The sequence below is a fragment of the Saccopteryx leptura genome, chromosome 3 (genome assembly GCF_036850995.1).
Source record: "Saccopteryx leptura isolate mSacLep1 chromosome 3, mSacLep1_pri_phased_curated, whole genome shotgun sequence".
Lineage (NCBI taxonomy): Eukaryota > Metazoa > Chordata > Mammalia > Chiroptera > Emballonuridae > Saccopteryx > Saccopteryx leptura.
In genome coordinates, this window is record NC_089505.1 from 211,943,078 (window position 1) to 211,965,293 (window position 22,216).

General features: G+C 44.1%; 1 protein-coding gene across 2 annotated transcripts in view; it reads right to left on the reverse strand.

Moving 5' to 3' along the window:
* ANP32E (acidic nuclear phosphoprotein 32 family member E) overlaps positions 1 to 22,216 on the reverse strand; it is a 76,431-nt gene that overhangs the window by 12,750 nt on the left and 41,465 nt on the right. Inside the window, exons 2-3 of one of the 2 annotated variants that reach the window (XM_066377384.1) lie at positions 8,176 to 8,276; positions 1,344 to 1,493 (exon numbers count right to left, since the gene is read on the reverse strand). In XM_066377384.1, the coding sequence (XP_066233481.1) occupies positions 1,344 to 1,403 (60 nt within the window). In that variant the 5' untranslated portion in view covers positions 1,404 to 1,493; positions 8,176 to 8,276. Of the gene's footprint in view, positions 1 to 1,343; positions 1,494 to 4,548; positions 4,947 to 8,175; positions 8,277 to 22,216 lie in introns of those variants that run through there. The other variant, XM_066377383.1, reaches the window with a different exon arrangement.

The window sequence follows — 22,216 nt, forward strand, 5'->3', positions numbered from 1 at the left end:
GGCAGAGCATTGCCCCCTGGTGGGCATGCCGGGTGGATCCCGGTCAGGCACATGCGGGAGTCTGTCTGCCTTCCTTCTCCCCTCCACCACCACCCTGGCTTCTCACCTCAGAAAGATACAAAAATAAATAAATAAATAAAAAGTGCATTTAATACACCTAACCTACCAAACATCATAGCTTAGCCTAGCCTATCACATGCTCAGAATACTTACATTAGCCTACAGTTGGGCAAAATCATCAAACACATTTAATAAATACACTGTAGAATATCAGCTGTTTACCCTTGTGATCTCACGGCTACTCGGAGCTCTGGCTTATTGCCACTGCCCAGCATCATGAGAGGGTATCATACCACACTATTGCTAGCCAGTAATGGATCAAAATTCAAAATTGGTAGTGCAGTTTCTACTGAATGTATATATATTGTTTTTGCACCATCATAAAGTCAAAAAGTTGTAAGTTGGGGGCTCTTAACATAGGTTTGGTTCCAATTGTTTAATAGTTGGATTTTATGTTTCTTTTTTTTTTCTTAAGTGAGAAGTGGGGAGGCAGAGAGACAGACTCCTGCATTCGCCCCAAAGATGATCTACTGGGCAAGCCCTGTACTGAGCAATGCTATGCCCATCAGGGGCCACTGCTCCATTGCTTGGCAACCAAGCTATTTTTAGCACCTGAAGCAAAAGCAATGGAACCATCCTCACCGCCCAGGGTCAACTTGCTCCAACTGAGCCATGGCTGCTGGAGGAGAAGAGAGAAATAGAGAGAGAAGAAAGGGGAGGAGGTGTGGAAAAGCAGATGGTCACTTCACCTGTGTGCCCTAACCAGGAATCAAACCCCAGGACATCCACATGCCAGGCCAACACTTTACCACTGAGTCAACCAGCCAGGACCAAATTTTATGTTTCAAAGTAAAACATTTGGTAGATGTTAAATTCAAATTCATGCTATAACACAATTTCATTATTAAATTTAAATGTCTAAAAGCAATGTATTACAGCAGATTGTGCGTGACCTGTGGTGGCACAGTGGATAAAACGTTGGCCTGGAATGCTAAGGACAACAGTTTGAAACCCCAGGTTTGCCTGATCAAGGCACATATGGGAGGTTGATGCTTCCTGCTCCTCCCTCCCCTTTCTCTTTTTCTCTCACTTCTAAAATGAATAAATAAAATCTTTTTTTCTAAAATAGAGCTGATTGCAAAATGTAGATAACCCTCTTGCTTACCTCTAGAAACTAGAACCTTTAATTAAAAGGCAAAATGGTTATTGCATTTGGCCAAAAACTAGAAATAATAGCCCTTGGCATTCAAAATATGATACTTTCATGCCTAATGTCAACTTACCTTTCGAAGTTTATTTAAGTTGGGCAGCCGGGCCAGTGAACTTAGTTCCACATTAGCCATACTCAGAAACTCTAGTTTTTTAAAAGTATCATTCAGGCCCTCAATTTCCCCATTGACACAGTGGCAATTATCAAGGACTAATTGTGTCACCTGTAAGAGAACAAAAATGATTCTTTAGTTTGCAGTCTGCTTAGCAGAAGATTGTGGGTGAATGTTAAAACCACCAATCCCCTTACAGAGATCCTTTTCATTCTCAAAAAGGAAAAAAAAATGAAATATAGTCTACAGTCATCATTATAAGTTAACCTATTTTTTTTTTAATGAGAGGAAGGAAGACAGATTCCCATAGGCACTCAGGCAGGGATCCCCCCAGCACCCCCTCTCTGGGCCAACATTGGAATGAACTGGGCTATTTTTAGCATCTGAGGCTGACACACTCAGACCAACCAAGCCATCCCCAGCACCTGGGGCCCACACTGAAACTGAGGCCACTGGCTGCAGGAGGGAAAGTGGGAGAGAAGGAAGAGAGGGAGGGGAAGAGAGAGAAAAAGGGGAGAGAAGCAGATGGTTGTTTCCCCAGTGTGCCTTGACTGGGAATCAAACCCGGACATCCACACACCAGGCCAACACTCCATCCACTGAGCCAACCGGACTGAGAACTTGGACTGAGAAGTTTACTTGCTTCAAATCTGATGCATTAAAAATAAATAAATAGCCTTTGAAAAAGGTCCTATGTAAAATTTGTTTCTGGCTCTGGTGAGAACTCTCAAATCAGAGCATGTATTTAAGCAGTGAGGGGATACCTAGACTACTGGGAAAGGATACAAGCGAGCTGCCCTGAAAGAGTAGAGAGAAGAAAGGAAACTGTTTTATTCACTTTTTCAGTTTAAACTTCCTTATCTTTAGTTGATAAATTCCACCATAACTCAAAAATACCTTGTTATCCTCCATGAAGAAATATGAGAAAGCTCCTGAGAGAGCCCAGATTTCAGAAGTGTTTTGTTCTAATATCAAGGCCAAACAATATTACCCAGAGTGGTAGATATATCCTTGACAAAATGTTATTTTTCCCTACCATCTTGGTAGCATTTTTGTGACTTTCTTCCCATTCTTGGGAAGTAGGGGCAGTGCTGGATCCTCTGCTAGGTCAGAGTTGTAGAATAAAACTTACTGAGGTGGGCCTAAATGGACTTAATCTTAAGGGAGAAGTGGGAGACTCTGACTCGCCATTCCCAAAATGTTTGAAGTATTCTGAGGGCTAAAAATTAGCAACAAAGAATGCCTCCTTCTCTATTTGAAAATGACTTACCCATAACTACTTCAGTGAGCAGAGAAGGCATTAGGATCTGTTTAAAGATGAGGATGCCATAGCCCAGAGGGTGAGAATGACTTGCTTGGTGTCACACAGAATGTGACAGAACTGTGCCTCCACTCTAAATCTTCTGACTCCTGGTCTAGCTTAGCTGAGGAGGGTCAATAGATTTGGTGTCAGAAAACTAGTTTTCCACTTGAGTAAATAACTATAGGGCCCTAAGACTCCGCGAATACAATCCACCTAATCAGTTTGTCTGAGTAAGTAAATAGCAAAGAGGAAAAGCGTTCTGTGAACTGTAGAAAGCTATGCAAATACAAGAGACCGTTATTACACCACAGGGAAGGAAGGAGAGGCTGCAAAAGGCAACATTCGGCAATCGCCAAAGCCAGCAAGGAAATTACTACGAGAGGGTCGGTAAACGAAGGGGGGGGGGGGGGGTACTTTTCCAACCCAAGACTTAAAAAAGCATTCTAAATGTGTGCTTCTAGTAGACAGCTTTTAAAGTTTTATTTTGCTTTTTCTTAAGCCCCTAATGAGTAGGCCCTAGAAAACGTCCAGTACTCTCTGATAATAGCGGCTCTCACCTCCTCCTTTACCTGCCAATTTCAGGGAAACAAACTTTTTTTTTAAGTATAGAAAGATCTGCAGCCGGACCGACCCTACTCATCCTTGATGCTAGCACGTACAGGCACCGCCTCCACCCCTGCTGAAATAATTATATATCCCTTATCTCTCAATCCTGGGTTTATCTCAGAGGCCGCAGTTCGCAGGACTCCAGACACTTTCCTCTGTGCTCAGAAGTATGAGGTTCCTGGCTGGTCACAGCCTGGCTCTGGCGACCTGCCGCTCCGACCGACGGGAAACCCCACACGGGGCGGGGACTCCCCACGGAAAACGAGGTCGCCTTCCAGCCTGCGTTCCCTGGCGCCTCCATCCCGGGCGGGAAGGGCTAGGTGAAGCCAGAGGCAGCCTCAGAAAGGCGGAACCGCCTCCTGCCCGACCCCCAAAAAGTTGACTGCAAACCCGCCTCGCGAGGCCCCTCCCAACCCCGTCTCTTTAACTAAGGCGACAGCAGCAAGCACGCATCATTAGTTCCGCCGAACCCATCTTTGAAGCACAAAACCCAAGAGCCATTTGTTGAGTTTTGTGAAACCGCCTCCAGGGATCAAATTCGGAGTTGCAGCCATCACGACAAGACATCCGAATATCGTTACATCGCGGGGTATGAAGGGGATGATGCCTCGAGTACCCTCTCCACCTCCAATTACAGCGACGAGTCCCCCAAATTTATCCGCGGCCGGAGAGCCGGCCGCTGACCCAGATTCCGCCTGGCGCGGTCGGCGCGCGCGCTTCCCAGGGGGTGTGGGCGCTGCCAGCAGCGGGTGGTCGCCGACTGCGCCAGCGACCCCAGCCCGCGCCCGGCGAGATGCTGTCTGACGCCCAGGGCCTCGAGACTTGGGGCGCACTCCCCAAAAAACAGGAGTTGGCAACACTGAAGAAAAGTTGGACTAACTTCTCAGACGACGATGGCTGCGGGCGAGTGGGACTGGGGGGTCGCGCCCACACCGCCCACCTCCACGAAGAGGAACTCGGGGAGCCCAGCAGCCCCCAACACCCTGATTCCCGCCCCCCGAGGCCAGGACACCTCACTCAAAGAAAGGCGAAAGGGGATAAGCCCCCATGAACACAAAAACGCCCCTAGAAACTTACACCCTTCGCCATTTTAAGTAAAAGATTTTAATGACTTAAAACTTCAAATGAAATGTTTCCCTCCAAACCAAGGTAGGGGTTAATTCATTACCTCTTCCTACATACCCACCCAGGCCCCCCGAAACTCGACCCTCCAAATACTGGGCTGATGGGGAAGGGGAGGGGGCTGAGTCATCTCACCTCCTCCGGGGCTCTGTTCCTTAACTCCAGGTTAATCCTCTTCTTCATGTCCATGTCCTCCGACTCTTCTGCTACTACTCTCCTCCGTTTCTCTGTCCTGCCTCTCCCACTACCCACAACCCTCAAATTGTAAGAATTGGAAATGAATGAAAAGAAACGCAAATATAATGCCCACCACCACCAGATAGGTGTGGGGAAGAAAGAAGAGAATAGCAAATGGAGTCCAAGGAGTTGGACTAACTCAGCTGCCAACACCTCCTTGTCCACACACTCGCGCGCGCACTCACATGCGCACACACACACACACACACACACACACACACACACACACACACACGTACATGCACACACCCGCAGTTCCTTCCCCTTCAATGGCTGCTGATAGACTGAGCCTCCATGACACCGCGCCGCCAAACCCCTGGCCTACACTCCACCCACCTCCCTAATGTATTGGTTAATTCTTCAACATCACACTATTCCATTGGACTGCAAAAATGTCTATCAGCCTTGAGGGCGGACCTGAGCCAGAAACGCTGTGTCTATTAGCTACAACCAAGCGCGCAGTTAATTCCGATAGGTCCAAGAGGGTGTTCATCCCGGGGAAATTATTTTGAATCCCAGTAGCCCCCCTACTTTTCTTTGTGTGGTTGGCGCGCTTTCGCTAGGCTTTCGGATGGTTTTGATGCCTGTTGGATTTGTTGGTTTGTTTGTTTTCTTTATGTTTTTCGTGTTAAAAGGAGAAAGAAAGCAAGCATCCTTCTTACGTGCCCAAGTAGTGAGACTGGCAGTTCTACACACGGCATTCACCGGCTCTTGGCGGGTTTTTTGTTTGGTTGGTTTTTTTTGTTTGTTTGTTTGTTTTGTATTTTTCTGAAGCTGGAAACGGGGAGAGACAGACAGACTCCCGCATGCGCCCCACCGGGATCCACCCGGCACGCCCCTCTTGGCGGTTTTAAAGCATAGTTCCTGCTTTGCAGGCAAGGTGCACAGCAACAGGCACATCACATAAAAAACCATGCACTCCACCTGACCAGGTGGTGGCGCAGTGGATAGAGCGTCGGACTGGGATGCGGAAGACCCAGGTTCGAGACCCCGAGGTCACCACCAGCCTGAGGGCAGACTCATCTGGTTTGAGCAAAAAGCTCATCAGCTTGAGCCCAAGGTCGCTGGCTCGAGCAAGGAGTTACTCGGTCTTCTGAAGGCCCGCCCACGGTCAAGGCACATATGAGAAAGCAATCAATGAACAACTAAGGTGTAGCAATGCTCAACGAGAAACTGATGCTTCTCATCTCTCTGTCCCTGTCTATCCCTCTCTCTGACTCCCTCTCTCTGTAAGAAGAAAAAAAAAAGCATGCAATCCTTCATGGCACTGCCCTGCCGAGGTCACATTTCTGATGCAGAACCAGAGCCGGGATAAGGATGGTATTTTTAACTTCCACCATGAGAGACGATTGTGAAAGAGTTGGATGAAGTACCTAAGTTAGGCACCTGTAAATAAAACTACCCGGAGGATTTGTTAATAAGGTAGTTGTTGCTATAATAAACACTAAGACCTCGCAGGAAAGACAGTGCTGGCCTAATGAAAATCAAACATTCAATTCGCATAGAAAAGGTATTGCCATGCCTCTCCATTGTAATTTTCTTTTGATTTGTTTCCATGGAAATCGGCAGGTAAATATGTGCTTTTAAAGTATAGAAAAGAGCAGGATAAGAATGATTTTTTTGATATTTTGTCTTCGGAGTAATTTTTCTTAGTTCTTGCTTAAATTCTGTCTTTTCATTCCCTTTCACCAAACTCAGGATAAATACCCAAAGAAATTGCCTATGACTTGGGGAAGAAGAGGTGAATTATTCCAGCCCCTCTCAGAGCTATTTGCTATTTTAAGTTCTCAAGTTGGAAACAGACCACTCATCACTCCGCCACACCACCTCCTGCCCCCATACTGAGGGACACAGCTTTTCAAATAGTCTTACATTTGAAATGAAAATATTTTGTATTTGGCATATTAACTACATTTAAAAAAAAGAAAATCATTCTATTTTTCTTGCTAAGTGTTATCTTTGAATTCCCTGAAAAGGACATTTTGTGAAGATAAAAACAGGCAGAGAGGGAGAGCTTTTCTTATAAAATGACATCTCTAGGGGGCAACTTAGAGTTCGTTGTTTGTTTGCTTGTTTTAATCAGGATAAAAGAAGCCAGGAGGATATGAAAACTGAACCAAAATAGAATGAAAAACAGTCCAAGGAAGAGTTAAAAAACAAGGGAAGGAAAAAAGGGCTAAAAAGAAACCTGAAAGCACATTTTAGTACTAGCTTGGAAAGAAGTCCTGTGTTCTGATCCCACTAGCCATCATAGAGTCTGGAACTGTGGATTGGAATCCCAAAGAGAGTTCAGGGAAGGAGTTCAAATTTAGGAGTCATCCACATACAAGTGATAGTTGAGGCCATGAGAAAAAAAAATAAGATGTCCACAGAGAATAGATAAAATAAAACTATCAGGCAAAGGAGAGCAAAACATGGTTAAGGAAAAAGAGGAAAGAGGGACTGTCTACCAAAATAGTCAAAGACACTGAAGAGCAGGTAGAAAAGAAGGAAGTAAATTCAGAAAAAAAAAATGTTTGCAAACCAACGAGTTTCAAGAAAGAAATGATTATTGGGGTTAAATGCTAGGGCTTTTGTGTCAGAACATATTAGACACAATGGGAGAGTATGCTGGAAATAATGACTGTGAGGAAAGTCCGTGAATTCATTTTACCACTGGATAGTAGCTTCATAAGCACACCATAGTAGAGATAGACAAATACCATATGATTTCACTTATATGTGGAATCTAAAGAACAAAATAAATGAAAAAAAAAAAACAAAATAGAAACAGACTCATAAATACAGAGAACAAAGTGATGGTTGACAGAGGGAAGGGGTTTGGAGAACTGGGTGAAAAAGGTAAAAGCCCTGGCCAGATAGCTCTGTTGGTTGGATCACCGTCCCCTAAGCACAGAGGTTACCTGTTAGATCCCTGGTCAGTGCGCATACAGGAATAGATTGATGTTCTTGTCTCTCTTTCTCTGTTTCTATCTCTTTCTCCCTTCCTCTCTCGCTAAAATCAATAAATAAAAGTGGAAAAAAGAAAAAGGTGAAAGGATTAAGAAGTACAAATTGGCAGTTACAAAATAGTCACAGGATGTAAAGTATAGCAGAGGGAATATAGTCAATAATATTATAACTATGCATGGTATCAGGTGGGTTCTGGAAACATTAGGGCCGCGGTTCTCAACCTGTGGGTCACGACCCCGGCGGGGGTCCAACGACCAAAACATCTGGCTTTAGGCGACCCCTGTGTTTTGGTCGTTGGACCCCCGCCAGGGTCGTGACCCACAGGTTGAGAACTGACGCATTAGGGGAACACTTTGTAAAGTGTGATTGTCTAATCACTGTGCTGTACACCTGAAACTAATACAAAATAATATTGAATGTAAACTGCAATTCAAAAATAAAATTTTAATTAAAAGAAATATATCATAGTAAGCATAGACAGGAATCCACCAAAGTGAGCCCTCCCCCCCATACCCATTGTCCCCACCATCATATCATCTTTCATCTGCATCATGTCAATACCTTGAAACTTACCTCTTTCCAGTCTTATCAACAAGCTGGGATAAATAAGATACTGGAGGAGGAATGATTCCCCATAGGGCTGGTCCAGAGAAAGAAAGGTGTCTGGGACGAAGCTGGATAAAGAAGAACATCATCATTAGTACGGAGCCAGTGGCGCAATGGATAACGCATCTGACTACAGATCAGAAGAAGAACATCATCAGGCTAATAGATGGGTGTATGGAACTAAATGGATAAAAGAATGAAATGTGATCAGGAGAAAAGACAAACTCATGAACTAAAACATGTTTTAAGCTGAAATAACGAGGCAGGGTTTTTGTTTGTTTGTTTTTAAGTGAGAGGCCAGGAGGCAGAGACAGTCTCCCACCTGCACCCCAACCAGGACCCACCCAGCAAGCTCCCTACCAGGTGATGCTCTCCCTATCTGGGCCACTGCTCTGTTGCTCATCAACCTAGCTATTCTTGGCACCTGAGGCAAAGGCCACAGCGCCTCAGCATCCAGGGCCAACTTACCCCAATCGAGCCATGGCTACGGGAAGGGAAGAGAGAGAAAGATAGAGAGAGGTGGGGTGAGGGGTAGAGAAGCAGATGGTTACTTCTCCTGTGTGCCCTGACCAGGAATTGAACCCAGGACTTCCACATGCTGGGCCAACACTCTACCCCTGAGCCAATCAGCCAGCGCCGAGGCAGGGTTTCAATGGAAGTGTGAAGAATGAGGTTAAGTAATAAGGAATTGGATGAAAGAAAAGGAACAAGGAGTAGGAGTAAGCATGATTCAGAACATGGCCTTTATCCACCATAAGGTATTATTTAAATCATCATGCCTCTAATATTCAAAAAATAAACTCATCTTCTGCTGCTGAATATCTTCTGTTGCCCTTCCAGATCCACTCTGCACCCTTCTCCACCCACTCTGGGCGTTAAAGTCCCCAGAGTCCTATGACTCCCAGGGTTTGGTCTGTGGTAGAGGGGTCCTGTCAGGTGAGTAGGACTCTGGAGGAGAGTGAGGTTGAAATATTTATTCCCCCTCCTCAGGGCCAGGTCATTACAGGACGGCTTCTACTGAAAGCCACAGATCCTGCTAGGGCTGTGGTGAATGCCATGATGCATCACCCCAATTTTTCCTCAGAAATGAAGGACCTATCCCCCCAGTGCTGAGAGTACTGCTGGAAAATGACCTTCAGCTGTCAGCCCTTGCAGGCAGTTACCTCGCCTGAGGAAAACTTTTGGCCAAAGTTATACCTCCCTTTGCTCTGACAAACTCTGAAGGGGCATTCATTCCAGAGCATCCCTGCATTACCAGTCAATTTCTCCTGCTGCTTAACGCCTGCTTCCTTCTCCCTTCCACAGCTATGGAGTCTACTATCATTCCCCCAATAAATGCTCTGAATGCTGTTTCCCTCTCAAAGTCAGCTTCCTGGGGAACCCAACATAAGACATTGGCCCCCTCCACACACCTAACCTCTGCAGAAGCCCAAATTAACCTACAGGAGAGATCATAGGGAGACACCTAGAGTCTATATGAAGAGAGTGAGAGGTATCCACCCAGTCCCCAGCTTCTGCAGCCCTCAGCTTTCCCAACTCCAGCCACTGTCTGATTGCAACCATATGAGAGATCCTGACCTAGAACCACCCAGCTGAGCCCTTACCAAACTCCTATCTCACAGAAACCATAGATACTAAAATGATCATTATTATTTTAAACCTATAAGTTGCTATGCAGCAATAGTAACTAGAACATGTTTTTCTGACCCAGTCTCACTAGTGCCCTTTTGTGCTGCACCGGTGATAGTCATCCTGCTCTTTCCAGTGTTCCTCATCTTGTTCTACCTTTACCAAAAGGGTTTTATCTTCTCCAATTATCCTAGGACATGTTAAATGTGCTATTTATTCAGCATTTATTCTCTGCTGCCTTGCTACATCTCCTGTATGTCATGTAGTTCTGGTTCATCCATCCCCAATAGAATTTTCTTTTTTTTTTTTTTTTCCTTCCATTTTTCTGAAGCTGGAAACAGGGAGAGACAGTCAGACAGACTCCCGCATGCGCCCGACCGGGATCCACCCGGTACGCCCACCAGGGGCGAAGCTCTGCCCACCAGGGGGCGATGCTCTGCCCATCCTGAGCGTCGCCATATTGCGACCAGAGCCACTCTAGCACCTGAGGCAGAGGCCACAGAGCCATCCCCAGCGCCCGGGCCATCTTTGCTCCAATGGAGCCTCGGCTGTGGGAGGGGAAGTGAGAGACAGAGAGGAAAGCGCGGCGGAGGGGTGGAGAAGCAAATGGGCGCTTCTCCTATGTGCCCTGGCCGGGAATCGAACCCGGGTCCTCCGCACGCTAGGCCGACGCTCTACCACTGAGCCAACCGGCCAGGGCTCCCAATAGAATTTTCTAGAGAGAAACCAAGTCAGTAACTTGGCTTTCTCTGGCATCACTCATAGGACTTGGCATAGTGTTGAACACACAGTGGGTACTCAAGACATGCTTAGTAATTGTTTATGCCTCAAATAACTCTCAGTTGGCAGTTTAAATTCCTACTTCTATTAGGAAATGAAGAGTTTGATTGGGGAACAGATGATGGAGTAGGAGTTAAGAACTCCATACTGTTCTTCCTCTTAACTTTTTACCTTTCCCTTTTCCCAAAACTTAAGTTTCAGTCTCAAGATAAAACTAAGCTCACCTAATACCAGTGCATTTTCTCCCAGATTCAGACTGATTTGGAATCTTCAAAAAACATTCTTACCCAGATCTCTGAGAAATCTTGTCCCAGAAAACCACCCAGCGGGTCAGTACTGCTCCCTTAGCACCAGCATAGATATTCAGTACAGAAATTGTTGGAAGACACCAACAATTCTACATGCTCATTTTACTAATACCCTGGAAACCTTCTAGGCCAACACCCTCCAAGGCAACATAAGTTATTCTATTTATATAGGGCCTTAGCTTTAAGGGATATATATCTATATACTTGTATTTATATCTATCAGAGATGAGTAACCATTCCAAAGGGAAAAAAACTGAAGTTCATTGAGGTAAATGGTAGGGTAAATTGTCTCCAAAACCAGCTACCAACAATTTCTCCCAAACCCATGTGCACATGGTGTTACTCCTATCAAGATGTGGAGTCCTGCTCTAGCCAGATAGCTTGGTTGGTTAGAGCATTGTCCGGAAGCGCAGAGGTTGCTGGTTTGATGTGCTAGTCAGGGGCACATTCAGGAACAGATCTAAGTTCTCTCTCTCTCTCTCTCTCTCTCTCTCAAATCAATCAATTTTAAAATTACATATGCCTGGCCTGTGGTACACAGTGGATAAAGCATCAACCTGGAATGCTGAGGTCGCTGGTTCAAAACCCTGGGCTTGCCTGGTCAATGCTCATATAGGAGTTGATGCTTCTTTTTTTTTTTTTTTTTTTTTTTTTAGAGAGAGAGAGAGAGAGTCAGAGAGAGGGATAGACAGGGACAGACAGGAACAGAGAGACTGAGAAACTGGGGTGCCGCAACAAAGAATTGGTGCTTCTCATCTCTCTCCCTTCCAGTCTGTCTGTTCCTCTCTCTGTCTCTCTCTGATTCTCTCTGTCTCTGTCACAAAAAAAGAAAAAAAATACATAAATCATCATTTTAAAAAAATGTGAGTTTATATTTTCCTGCCATTGAATCTGGGCTAGGCTTTGCTTTCACCAATAAAATATCAGAAATAGCATCGTGCTAATTCTGGGCTTACCCCTAAAGAGGCCTGGCATTTTCTGATTTTGCTATCTCAAGAGCTAGTTCTCATGTAAAGCATCAGTCATTAGTTTTTCGTTGCGCGTTGCAACACCTTAGTTGTTCATTGATTGCTTTCTCATATGTGCCTTGACCGCGGGCCTTCAGCAGACCAAGTAACCCCTTGTTCAGCCAGCGACCCTGGGCTCAAGCTGGTGAGCTTTTGTTCAAACCAGATGAGCCCATGCTCAAGCTGGCGACCTCGGGGTCTCGAACCTGGGTCCTCTGTATCCCAGTCCGATGCTCTATCCACTGCGCCACTGCCTGGTCAGGCAGGAGTTGATGCTGCTTGCTCCTCCCCCTGTTCTCTCTCTCTCTTTCCTCTCTCTCTCTCTCTCTTCTCTCTTTCTAATAAAAATGAATAAATAAATAAAAATCTAAATAAGAAAAAAATTATTTTAAAAAAATTACAGCCTGACCAGGCTGTGGCACAGTGGATAGAGTGTCAGACTGGGACACAGAGGACCCAGGTTTGAGACCCCAAGGTCACCAGTTTGAGCGTGGGCTCATCTGGTTTGAGCAAGGCTCACCAGCTTAAACCTAAGGTCGCTGGCTTGACCAAGGGGTCACTTGGTCTGCTGTAGCCCCCCAGTCAAGGCACATATGAGAAAGCTATCACTGAGAAACTGGGGTGCCGCAACGAAAAATTGGTGCTTCTCGTCTCTCTCCCATCCAGTCTGTCTGTTCCTCTCTCTGTCTCTCTCTGATTCTCTCTGTCTCTGTCACAAAAAAAGAAAAAAATACATAAATCATCATTTTAAAAAAATGTGGAGTCTATATTTTCCTGCCATTGAATCTGGGCTAGGCTTTGCTTTCACCAATAAAATGTCAGAAATAACATCGTGCCAATTCTGGGCCTACCCCTAAAGAGGCCTGGCATTTTCTGATTTTGCTGTCCCAAGAGCTAGTTCTCATGTAAAGAAGTCCATCTACCCTACATGGAGAGATAGGGGCCCTAGAGGGTGAGAGACTATAAAGGGAGAGTCCAGACATCTCCCAGCTGCTCCAGCCATGGCCCTGCCATGGGTGTGAAGCCATCATGGATTCTCCAGGCCTTGTCAAGCATACCAACACTATGCAGAGCTGCTCTGCCATGCCCTGCCCAGATTTCAAAATCTTAAGTTAAAAAAGCATGTTTGTTGTTTTAAACAACTCAGTTTTTAAGTGATTCCTTAGCAATAGATAACTAAAACATGAGTATACTCAAGGTCCCATGATACATAGGTCCTTTGTTCAGTTCCTCTGATCAAAGTTCAACTCTTTTTCCAAAGGTGAGCATTATAATCCTGTCTAAGTCATGGTTACAAAAAATGTTCTGCTCCCTAAAATGTCATTCTTACTTCCTACTGACATTCAAAATGGCACAAATAGATATGCAATATTATGACCTCTGTTGAGATACAAAAGCCCCATGATAGCTAATAAGTAAACTTGATCATTCTATTAAACCTTAGTTGAAGATCTCAGATTTTTTTCAGAGAAAAGGTTTTGATTGGTACCATGAATACTATAAAATTATTGAACTACCCTATATTTCCCAGGTTTTTTCTGATCCCATGTTTTATTGATTTTATTAAATTTCTAAATTTATTATATTAACATGGATTCAAGTGTCCCACAAAATATAACACTCTCATTTTTTCTTTAATTTGGAATCCTTTTCTCTGTGGGGAGAAGTAAGTAGTGAAAAGGGAAGCATAAATATTATTACAGCAAACTTTTGATTATTGCTATATGAATATGAAATTCTGTAAAAATCTGAAAAAAAAAAGATTAGAAATCTAGGTTGAGATTTTCCAGTTTGAGTCATGTCTTTATATGCTAACAGAGTGCAAACAAGTTCTAATATTAGCCAAAGTCAAACAAAATTAGAAGAGTAAGTCTCCTAGAAACCCACATTGCAATATCAAATAGAAATGATTTAGAGACTTTGTACTCTAAGAATTATTGCATCATCGAATTCTTCCACTGGGCTCCTCTCAGCCTTTTATTCATCTACCCTAAGTGTGTGTTCCACACTGCTCTTTCTTGCTTTTAGGAAAGGGAGTCTATTCATCAGAACACTTTTTTTAAAGTTGTTTTGTTTTATGGTTTGTTTTGTTTGTTTTGTTTTGATTTGATTTTTGAGAAAGAGAGAGACAGGACAGGAGAGAGAGATAGGGAGGGACGGAAAGAGAGAAGAGGAAGAGAGACTGAGAAGCATCAACTGGTAGTTGCTTTCACTTTAGTGGTGCATTGATTGCTTCCGTATGCCCTTGACCAGGACCTTAGGCTGGAGCTGAGTCTGAGTGCCTTTGCTCAAGCCAGTGACCTTTGGTCTCAAGGCAATGATCTTGGGCTTTTCAAGTCAATGACCTTTGGGCTCAAACTGGCAACCTTTGGGACCATGAGGAGGATTCCCTTCCCACCCCCACCCCCACTCAAGCCAGTGCTCCAAGTTCAAGCTATGAGCCTGAGCTCTAGCCAGTGACCTCAGGGTTCTTAACCCGTGAACACAGCATTGGGGGTGGGGGATGCTTTATCCACTGTGCCACTACCAGTCAGACCACACACACATTGTTCTTTGCTCCTCCTCACTGAAGTCTTCCCAATCCAGGTGGCTTGATCCTGGGATACAGTAAGCGGACTCATTGACTCTCAAATTAAACTGCATCCTTCAACCTGGCATCTAACAGTAATAACAGTGATATACTTATCTTCATTTTTTAAAATTTATTTTTTTAACTCATTCAGGACTCTTGCACAAAGAAGGAATGTCATCATTGGGATCCCTCAACAGACTAGAGGTAATTGTCTTAGCAGAGAGGAGAAAGTTGAAATCTGACTGCCGGCAGGAGTTGAGAGACAAACTGATTTACATTGTGGATGCCCTCAAAGACTATGAATTTGGAAGCACTGAGAACCCTTAAAGATAAAGGTGAGGGTAGGGCTAGAACAGAAGAATTGGTTGAAGATCATATTAAAAGCAGCTAAATCCCTTCCCGATTCTGACCCATGCAGATCAAATACCTGTATAGTACTCTAAACCCAGAGGCACTGGGCATAACTAAGGCCAGTTAGATGTAATGAAAACTGGCAGAAAAAGTGAAAAAAGTCTGTATTTCAGATAATGAGAACTCTTCCAAACCAACCCCATTTTCTCCTCCATTTGTCTTATAATTGGGTATACCTTCAGGTAAAAAGTTAAAAGCTTCCTCACTAGAGAAACAGACCAGTCTAAGAGATAAGTTCAGAAATATTGACAAAATGGTAGGAAGTGGCCAGATACCTCTTCCACCCCCTCACTATGCAGTCTATCAATCAACCAGCTCCATACATGAGTACATCTTTTATATGTCTCACTCTTGAATGTGAATGGATAGGTAAGAATCATCAAATATTTCAAAAAGGCATCCATATAGAAGCAGCGCCAAAAAAAAACCCAACTTAGAGGACTACTAAGATGTACACCCAAAACCAATATATAATAAAATAATAATAAAAATTAAAATTAAAAAAGGATTCAGAGGAAACAGAAATGAGGCAGGAAGCTGGAGAAAACAATTTTTAAAAGAAAGCCTAAGTTACCCTGGTAGCTGGTGCAGTGGACAGAGCATTGCCCCAGAGCACAGAGGTCGCAGGTTCTATCCCACCTTGACGAAGGTCGCTGATCCCAAGGTTGCTGGCTCGACCCCAAGGTCACCAGTTCAAGCCCCAGTTAAGGCACATATGAGTAGCAATCAATAGCACAACTAAGTGGAGCAACAAGTTGATGCTCCTCTCTCTCCTCTCTCTCCCCCTTCCTTTCACTCTCTCTCTCTCAACCCCCATCTTTCTCTCAAAAATAAAAAAGCCTAAGTTAATATCATAGATGATAATGTATTCATGAAAATAAAAAAGTAATGCTATAAAAATATTCATAAAATTAATATATTACAAAAATTAAAAATATAAATATAGAACTTAATTTAATAGAAGGGGACAAATAAAGTTGAGGAAATTTCTTAAAAATAGAATAAAATGAAAGAAACAGACAATAGAAGAAAAAGTTAAGGATATTAGAGAAGATTCAATATATAATTAATAGGAGTTTTAGAAAAAGAGAACGTATAAAACAAAATTATCAAAAAAAATAATGAGGCCCTGGCCAGTTTTCTCAGTGGATACTACCCACTAGAGATCTATCCGATAGAGCATTGGCCCAGTGTGTGGACATCCTGGATTTGATCCCCAGTCAGGGCACACATGAGAAACAACATCTGTTTCTCTCCCCTCTCTCCCTCCCCTCTTCTCCTCTCACAGCCAATGGCTCAGTTGGTCTGAGCATCAGCCCTGGGCGCTGAGGATAGCTCAAACATCTTTACCCCAGACCAGGGTTGCCAGGTGGATTACAGTCAGGGCGCAAGCAAGAGTCTGTCTCTCTATCTCCCCTCCTCTCACTTAAAGAAAAAAATAATAATAACAATATGAAAAAGAGATAGAAGATAGTGGCAAAGTAAGTAGAAGGTGTTGGAATCCATGGGAGTCCGAAAGACCAGAGTAACAGGCTTTATTGAAAGGAAGAAAAGAACCCTGCCGGGCACTTCTCCTGGGGGAGAAGAGCACTGGTTACAGACTAGGGGAGAGTTATATAGTGTTTGGGAGAGCCTGAGGGGATACTGAGGCAAAAGTCCTGGTATGTCCGGAATGCTCCTCCTTGGGGGGCTTCGAGCATGTGGGTGTTGAATCAAAAGTCCTGGTGTGTCCAGAGCCCCTCCTTGGGGCAGGTTGTCAGCTTTTTGGAATTCCTCTGTCTCAGGGTCAATAGTCCAGTAAGGGTGAGGTCTGACAGATAAGCGGAACATCAAGAGGGCAGTTTGGAATTCACGTATCTATCATTTCTCGACTCTGTGGTTACATATAAAAGAAAGGCAGTTATTAATTTTATAATATATGGTGAGGGGTGATGAGGAGAAAGAGGAGAAACAATTGGAAAATTATTTCTTCTTCTGGAAAGAACTCAAGAAGGGAAACTTGCCAAGCCAAGTCCCTCATCCAGTTAAGGAGGTCATCAATTTCCATGCTGTAAGGTCTGAACCAGGTGATGTCTCTGAAAACCTGAGTGAGGAAGTAAAAAAATTTTGCGAGGTAATAATTGTTAGTTGCTTGCTGCTAGTGCCAAGTGAACAGAGTGACATGGTGATACATGGTCTCCTGGATGAGCCTCATGAGACGTGCTGGACTGGTTCCCTTCAAGTGGGAGGACATGTGGAGATTTTAAAATGCAGGAAACCTGTTGGTGTAAGATTTTTAGAAGGATTGAATATGTGTGGTAAAGAGGAAGAGGGTTTGGAGAACATTCAGGAGGGAACTTCTCGGGCTGAGGGGCGGCTTCTTCCTGCTGTCATCCCTACCTATTTGATATTTCCCTCATGAAGTTCTCCTTGGGGTACTGGGGAATAGGAGTGTAGGAGCATTTGATTGTAGGTAATTCTAGAGATTTCTCTCATCCCGGCCTGTAGGAACTTAATAAAGAAAGAGGCAGGTATTTGGAGATTAGCAATACAGAGATAAGGAGGGTTGTATAGGGGTGTGTGTGTGAAAGTTCTTCCATGGTAAAGTTAGAGATATTTTTTCCTGGCAGACCTGAAGAGAGCAGTTAGCTTGAGTTAAAAGAAATGTTTCATGCCTGTTTGTAGGCTCTTCTTCAGCCAAGAAGACCCAATGATTTTGTCCTTTTACTATGTGAAAGGTAAAAAGACTGAAAAGCATTAAGAGGTGAATGCTATTCATTCTCCTAGTTCTTCAGGGATACGGGAGAGCTTTAGGGTTAGGGGACCTGTAGGGGTTGATAGGTAGAATTTAGGAGGTTTGCTGATACAGGGTGTTGGGCAGATAAAATGTATTATGCTCACTTTGTTAAAAATAGGCGCTGCCCACGTGAGGCCATTGCCCAGGTGATATTAATGTGTGTTGAGAATCCTTGTAGCCTGGGGCTTGGTTTTGGGATTAAGCCTTTCCCACCCTTTTTGATGTGGGGTGGTACAATCCAATCATGCCTCAGAGAAGTAACTTTGTATTAGAGACTTCCCTATTTTATATATTGGATTAGAGGTTGTGAAGCTACACTATAAAATGAGGGTAGAACGAGAGCTTAGACTCTTGGTTCCTGAGATTATCATTAGAAGAGAGAGAGCAGAGAAAGGCCACGTGGAGGAGGCCAGGAGAAGCAGCCAAGCTGGTGCAGTGCTGAGTGAGATGCCAGTTTGTGTAGACTTTGTATTTGGGATAAGGAAGGAGATGGGGAACAGAGGTGAATAAGTCTGGTGAGCTAGAAACCTTTGATTCTAGGAAACTCGGATAAGTCAGTGGCTTTGTGAGCACTGAATGTGACTGGGTTTTGGAGCCCAGTGTGTATTTTTACTTGCCCGCCGGGTGCAAGCTAGAATTAAAGACTATGGTCCACCAGTTTTGGGCTCCGCTGTTTCTTTGCCGACTGTCCGAATCCAATGCGAACCTGCATAGGCCAGAAGGCGGCTGTGATGGTGGCCCTGGCCGTGGCTTCTGGTTTTACACAGGGTTTCAGATTTTTCTGTTTCATGAGGGCAGGTTTCAGGGTTGGTATGTAGGGTTAGGTAGATTTTTCCAGTTGTCTGATTGGCGAAGGTCTGCATGCAGTTCTGTAAGAAACTAGTAAACAAATGTAAGAGGCAGGGTTTAAAAGTTAGAAAAATAAATAGGAGAGTGAGTGGAGCAATGAAAGGTAATAGTCAAGACGCCCAGTTTGTGTGAAACCACTGATTCCATGTTTACGAATTCACTGGGCTTGAGAGAGAGAGAGAGAGAGAATAGGAATAAGACAGGGTAGTGTGGCTAGTCCCCCTGTCCCTAGATCTACTTTTGTAGAGATTTCTAAAGCAATAAGAAGAGAAATTACCTGAATAGCTTGTTTGGTCCTTACATTGATGGATAGTATATTAGGAACTGGAAGAGGCTCATGGGGTGGGATTAGGTTGATATTTAGGGTGAGATAGATTAGGGTACAGGTTTTTGTCTAATTAGTATGGAGACGCAGATAGGTGTTGGTCCCACACGAGTAGAAAGTTCCTGATTTGGTGAGGCAGGCTGAGAGGTGAATAGAGAATAGAAGGACAAGGGGTCGGTTTTGTTTCTCTGTTTCTGAGCTTCAGATGGTCAGGGTGGAGGAAAAAGTCGTCCTAATAAGTGGGGAGGGTAGAGGATTGTTAGCTAGGGTGACTGATTAAACATTCTTTGAAAACCAGTTTTCTGACTGTACAAATTCTTTTTTTCTCGGTACAAATCTCCTACAACCTGCACAAACCTTCTACAACTTACATAAACCTTCAACTTTCATGCACTTTCTTATCCAGAAATAACTGGCCTTCATAACAACTTGCTTTTCCTTTTTTCTTTCAAAAGTATTTCCATACCTTATACCTTCTATTATCAAAACCATACAATTCCTTTCTAGTCAGAACTCTTGATTTAAAAATCTTTAACCCCCAGTGACAATTAAGTTGACTTTCTTTTTATTCTAGTTTCCCTTTTCCCAAAGCCTGACTAAAAGAGTCCTTAGTTTTTTCATATATTTGCCATACGTAGACCAACCAGCTTCAGGTTTGTGATTGGAATAAGGCATTCCGTTTTTCTATTTTAGCAGCAGTGGGAGTTGTCAGGATCATGGTGTGTGGACCTGTCCATGTGAAAGTCAGTCCTTGGGTGATGTAATGCTGGAGGTGCCTCTTGGACAGTGTTTGAACAGTTTGCTGAGTGACCTATAAAACCTGCAAGTACTTAGGGAAAGGGTGTTACATTTCTACACTTTGCAGTTAGAGTTGAAGTCCTAGTGACCACTGCTTCTAGCTGGAATTAGCAGCAGGTCCCAGCCTATAATAGGCATGGGGCATTGAGATAAGAGAAATAAAGGAGATACTAAACATTAAATAAAGCAATAAAATCAGACTGTCAATACCCACAGTAGAGATCTTTGAGGGATAAATAAAACTTAAATATTCAAGCAAGGCATAGTAGATGGCCCTTGTGTTTACAAGAAATGAGATTAGTTTATCTGCTACTTGGAAGAAATACCTTAGGCTCGTGAACGATGTCCTTGGGCCTTCAGTGGCAATTCCCAGCACGCTGGGCAAGGTCAGGTCACAGGTAGCTGGAGCAGGGCTAGAAGACTGAACCCTCCCTCCATGGAGAAAGGGGGCAGCTTACCTTCTCGTGTCCCTTTTTCCACAGCACAGGTGTGTCACCGGTGGGGCCGGGAAGCCTTGCAGGCTTCAGTTCAATGACCTTTCTTTCCACTCTGGAGCAGGGCCTTGATAGAATGCTATGAAACCCCTTAGGGTGCTGGAGCCAAAGGTTGGTATTTCCTGACTTCTTTTGGGCCTTATTTGCCTTTTCTGTTACTTCTTTGGTCATTATAGACCTTAAAAGCCATGCTCAGAAGATCTCACTGAGGGGCTTGACTAAGAGCAAAATTGGGAATTCAGTGTTTAAAGAAGCCTATTAGACTGAGGAAAAAAAAGATTTGATCTGTTGTGATAGGTGGTTGGAGACTGTGGAGGGTCTGAGTTTGAGCTAGGGTGAGACTTCAGGTGGTGGGGGTTAAAGTAATGCCTAGATAGACTAGAAACTGAGAATAAAGTTGAGCCTTAGCAGAGAAGACAGGATAACACTTCATAGCGAGGAAGTTAAGAAGGGAGGTGGTGAGTCTCCTTGAGGCAGGCAGGGAGGGGCTGCAGAGGAGTAGGTTATCTACATATTGTAAGAGAGGATTAGTTTTGAGATTGCATGCTGCTAAATCCTGAGCTAGTGCCTGCTGAAACAGGTGTGGGCTGTTTCTGATCCCCTGGGGTAAGACAATCCAGGTAAACTGCTGGGCTGCATTAGTGTCCAGGTAAAGGCAAACAGAAAGTAAGAGTCAAGTTGTAGAGGAATGGTAAAGAAGGCATTCTTGAGGGCTAGAACCCTGAAGTGAGTGGTGTTTGAGAAAATGTGTGACAGTAACTTGTAGAGATTAGGGACTACTGGATGGAGGGGAATTACTGCCTCATTGATTAGGTATAAGGCTTGTACGAGGTGATAAGCTCCTGAAGGTTTTTGAACAGGAAAGATGGGGGTATTGCAGGGAGATTCCATGGGGATGAGTAAACCTGGTTTATGAGGTGGGTAATTACTGGTTTAAGGCCTTAGAAACAGACACAGTTACACATTAAACAAAGACTTTACATAAAAGTTATGAATTAAGGAATTTAAATGAGCGCGCTTTAGTTGTTTCAATTCAAATTATACTAGAGATATTTTCTGACAAACAAAGAGACAGGACGGATTACTTACATAGCTTAATATAATTCTGCTTTTTAAGTTTTTCGAGATGGCATGGAGTTGCCAGCATAGAGGAGGAAGAGAGAAAGCAGATGGATGGACAGTGTGAGCAGCTGGATGGAAAGAAGGAGAGTCAGAATCTGCAGGAGGAGAGAAGGAGGTTGAAGTATTGGTGTGGCACCACATGGTCAGAGGAGTCAAAAGGATTTAGAGCTCTGAGGAGAGAGGAGAGGGTGAGGAGGAAAGGCACGTCACAGTTTGTAAGGAAGGAGGAGGGGTCGGAGAGGAGACAGGACTGCAGTTTGTAAGGAGGGAAGAGAGGTCAGAGATGAGACAGGCACCGCAGCCAAAGCCACAGCTTGCTTCTTTGGAGGGGGGAGAGGACGAAGAACACAGTGGAGAAGGGAGAGGCCCCTGGCCAGCAGGGGAGGAGAAAGAGAGACTGATGAATGAGAAAACAGGATTTAGTGAAGGAAAGAGGCTTTCTGGAGGGAAGAGACTCCAGCAAAAAGATTTGCTGAGAGACTAGAGAGGGGTCCCGAGAGAGGGGTGCCCCGGGGGTCAGGCAGGAGAAGGAGAGAGTTTAGGAGTCCGCGGAGAAGGAAAGATTAGGAGCAGAGGTTTTAGGTGAGGTTTCTTTGGCCAAAACCGGCCTGCGTGTAGAACAGAAAGTACAGAAATTAAGGACAGGAGAGAAAGGAGAAGAAAGCCTGCACGTAAGGAATTTCTGATGCCCTCCCCGTCTGGTGGCAGAAATTGTCAAGATTTCTTAGGATATTATAATCGAATGTCCTGTTTTCAGGCCAATGGGAGTCATTGTCTAGTCTGTACTGAGGTCATGCCGTGTTAGAGAAGAAGATTAATTTCTTTGGTTTGAGGTCTGAGAGACCGAATTTGGCGAGGATTTTTATGAGACATCCTAGAGGGGTCTGGTCGGAAGGCTTAGACTCTGAAGAGCCCATAGTGGAGACAGGTGAGCAAG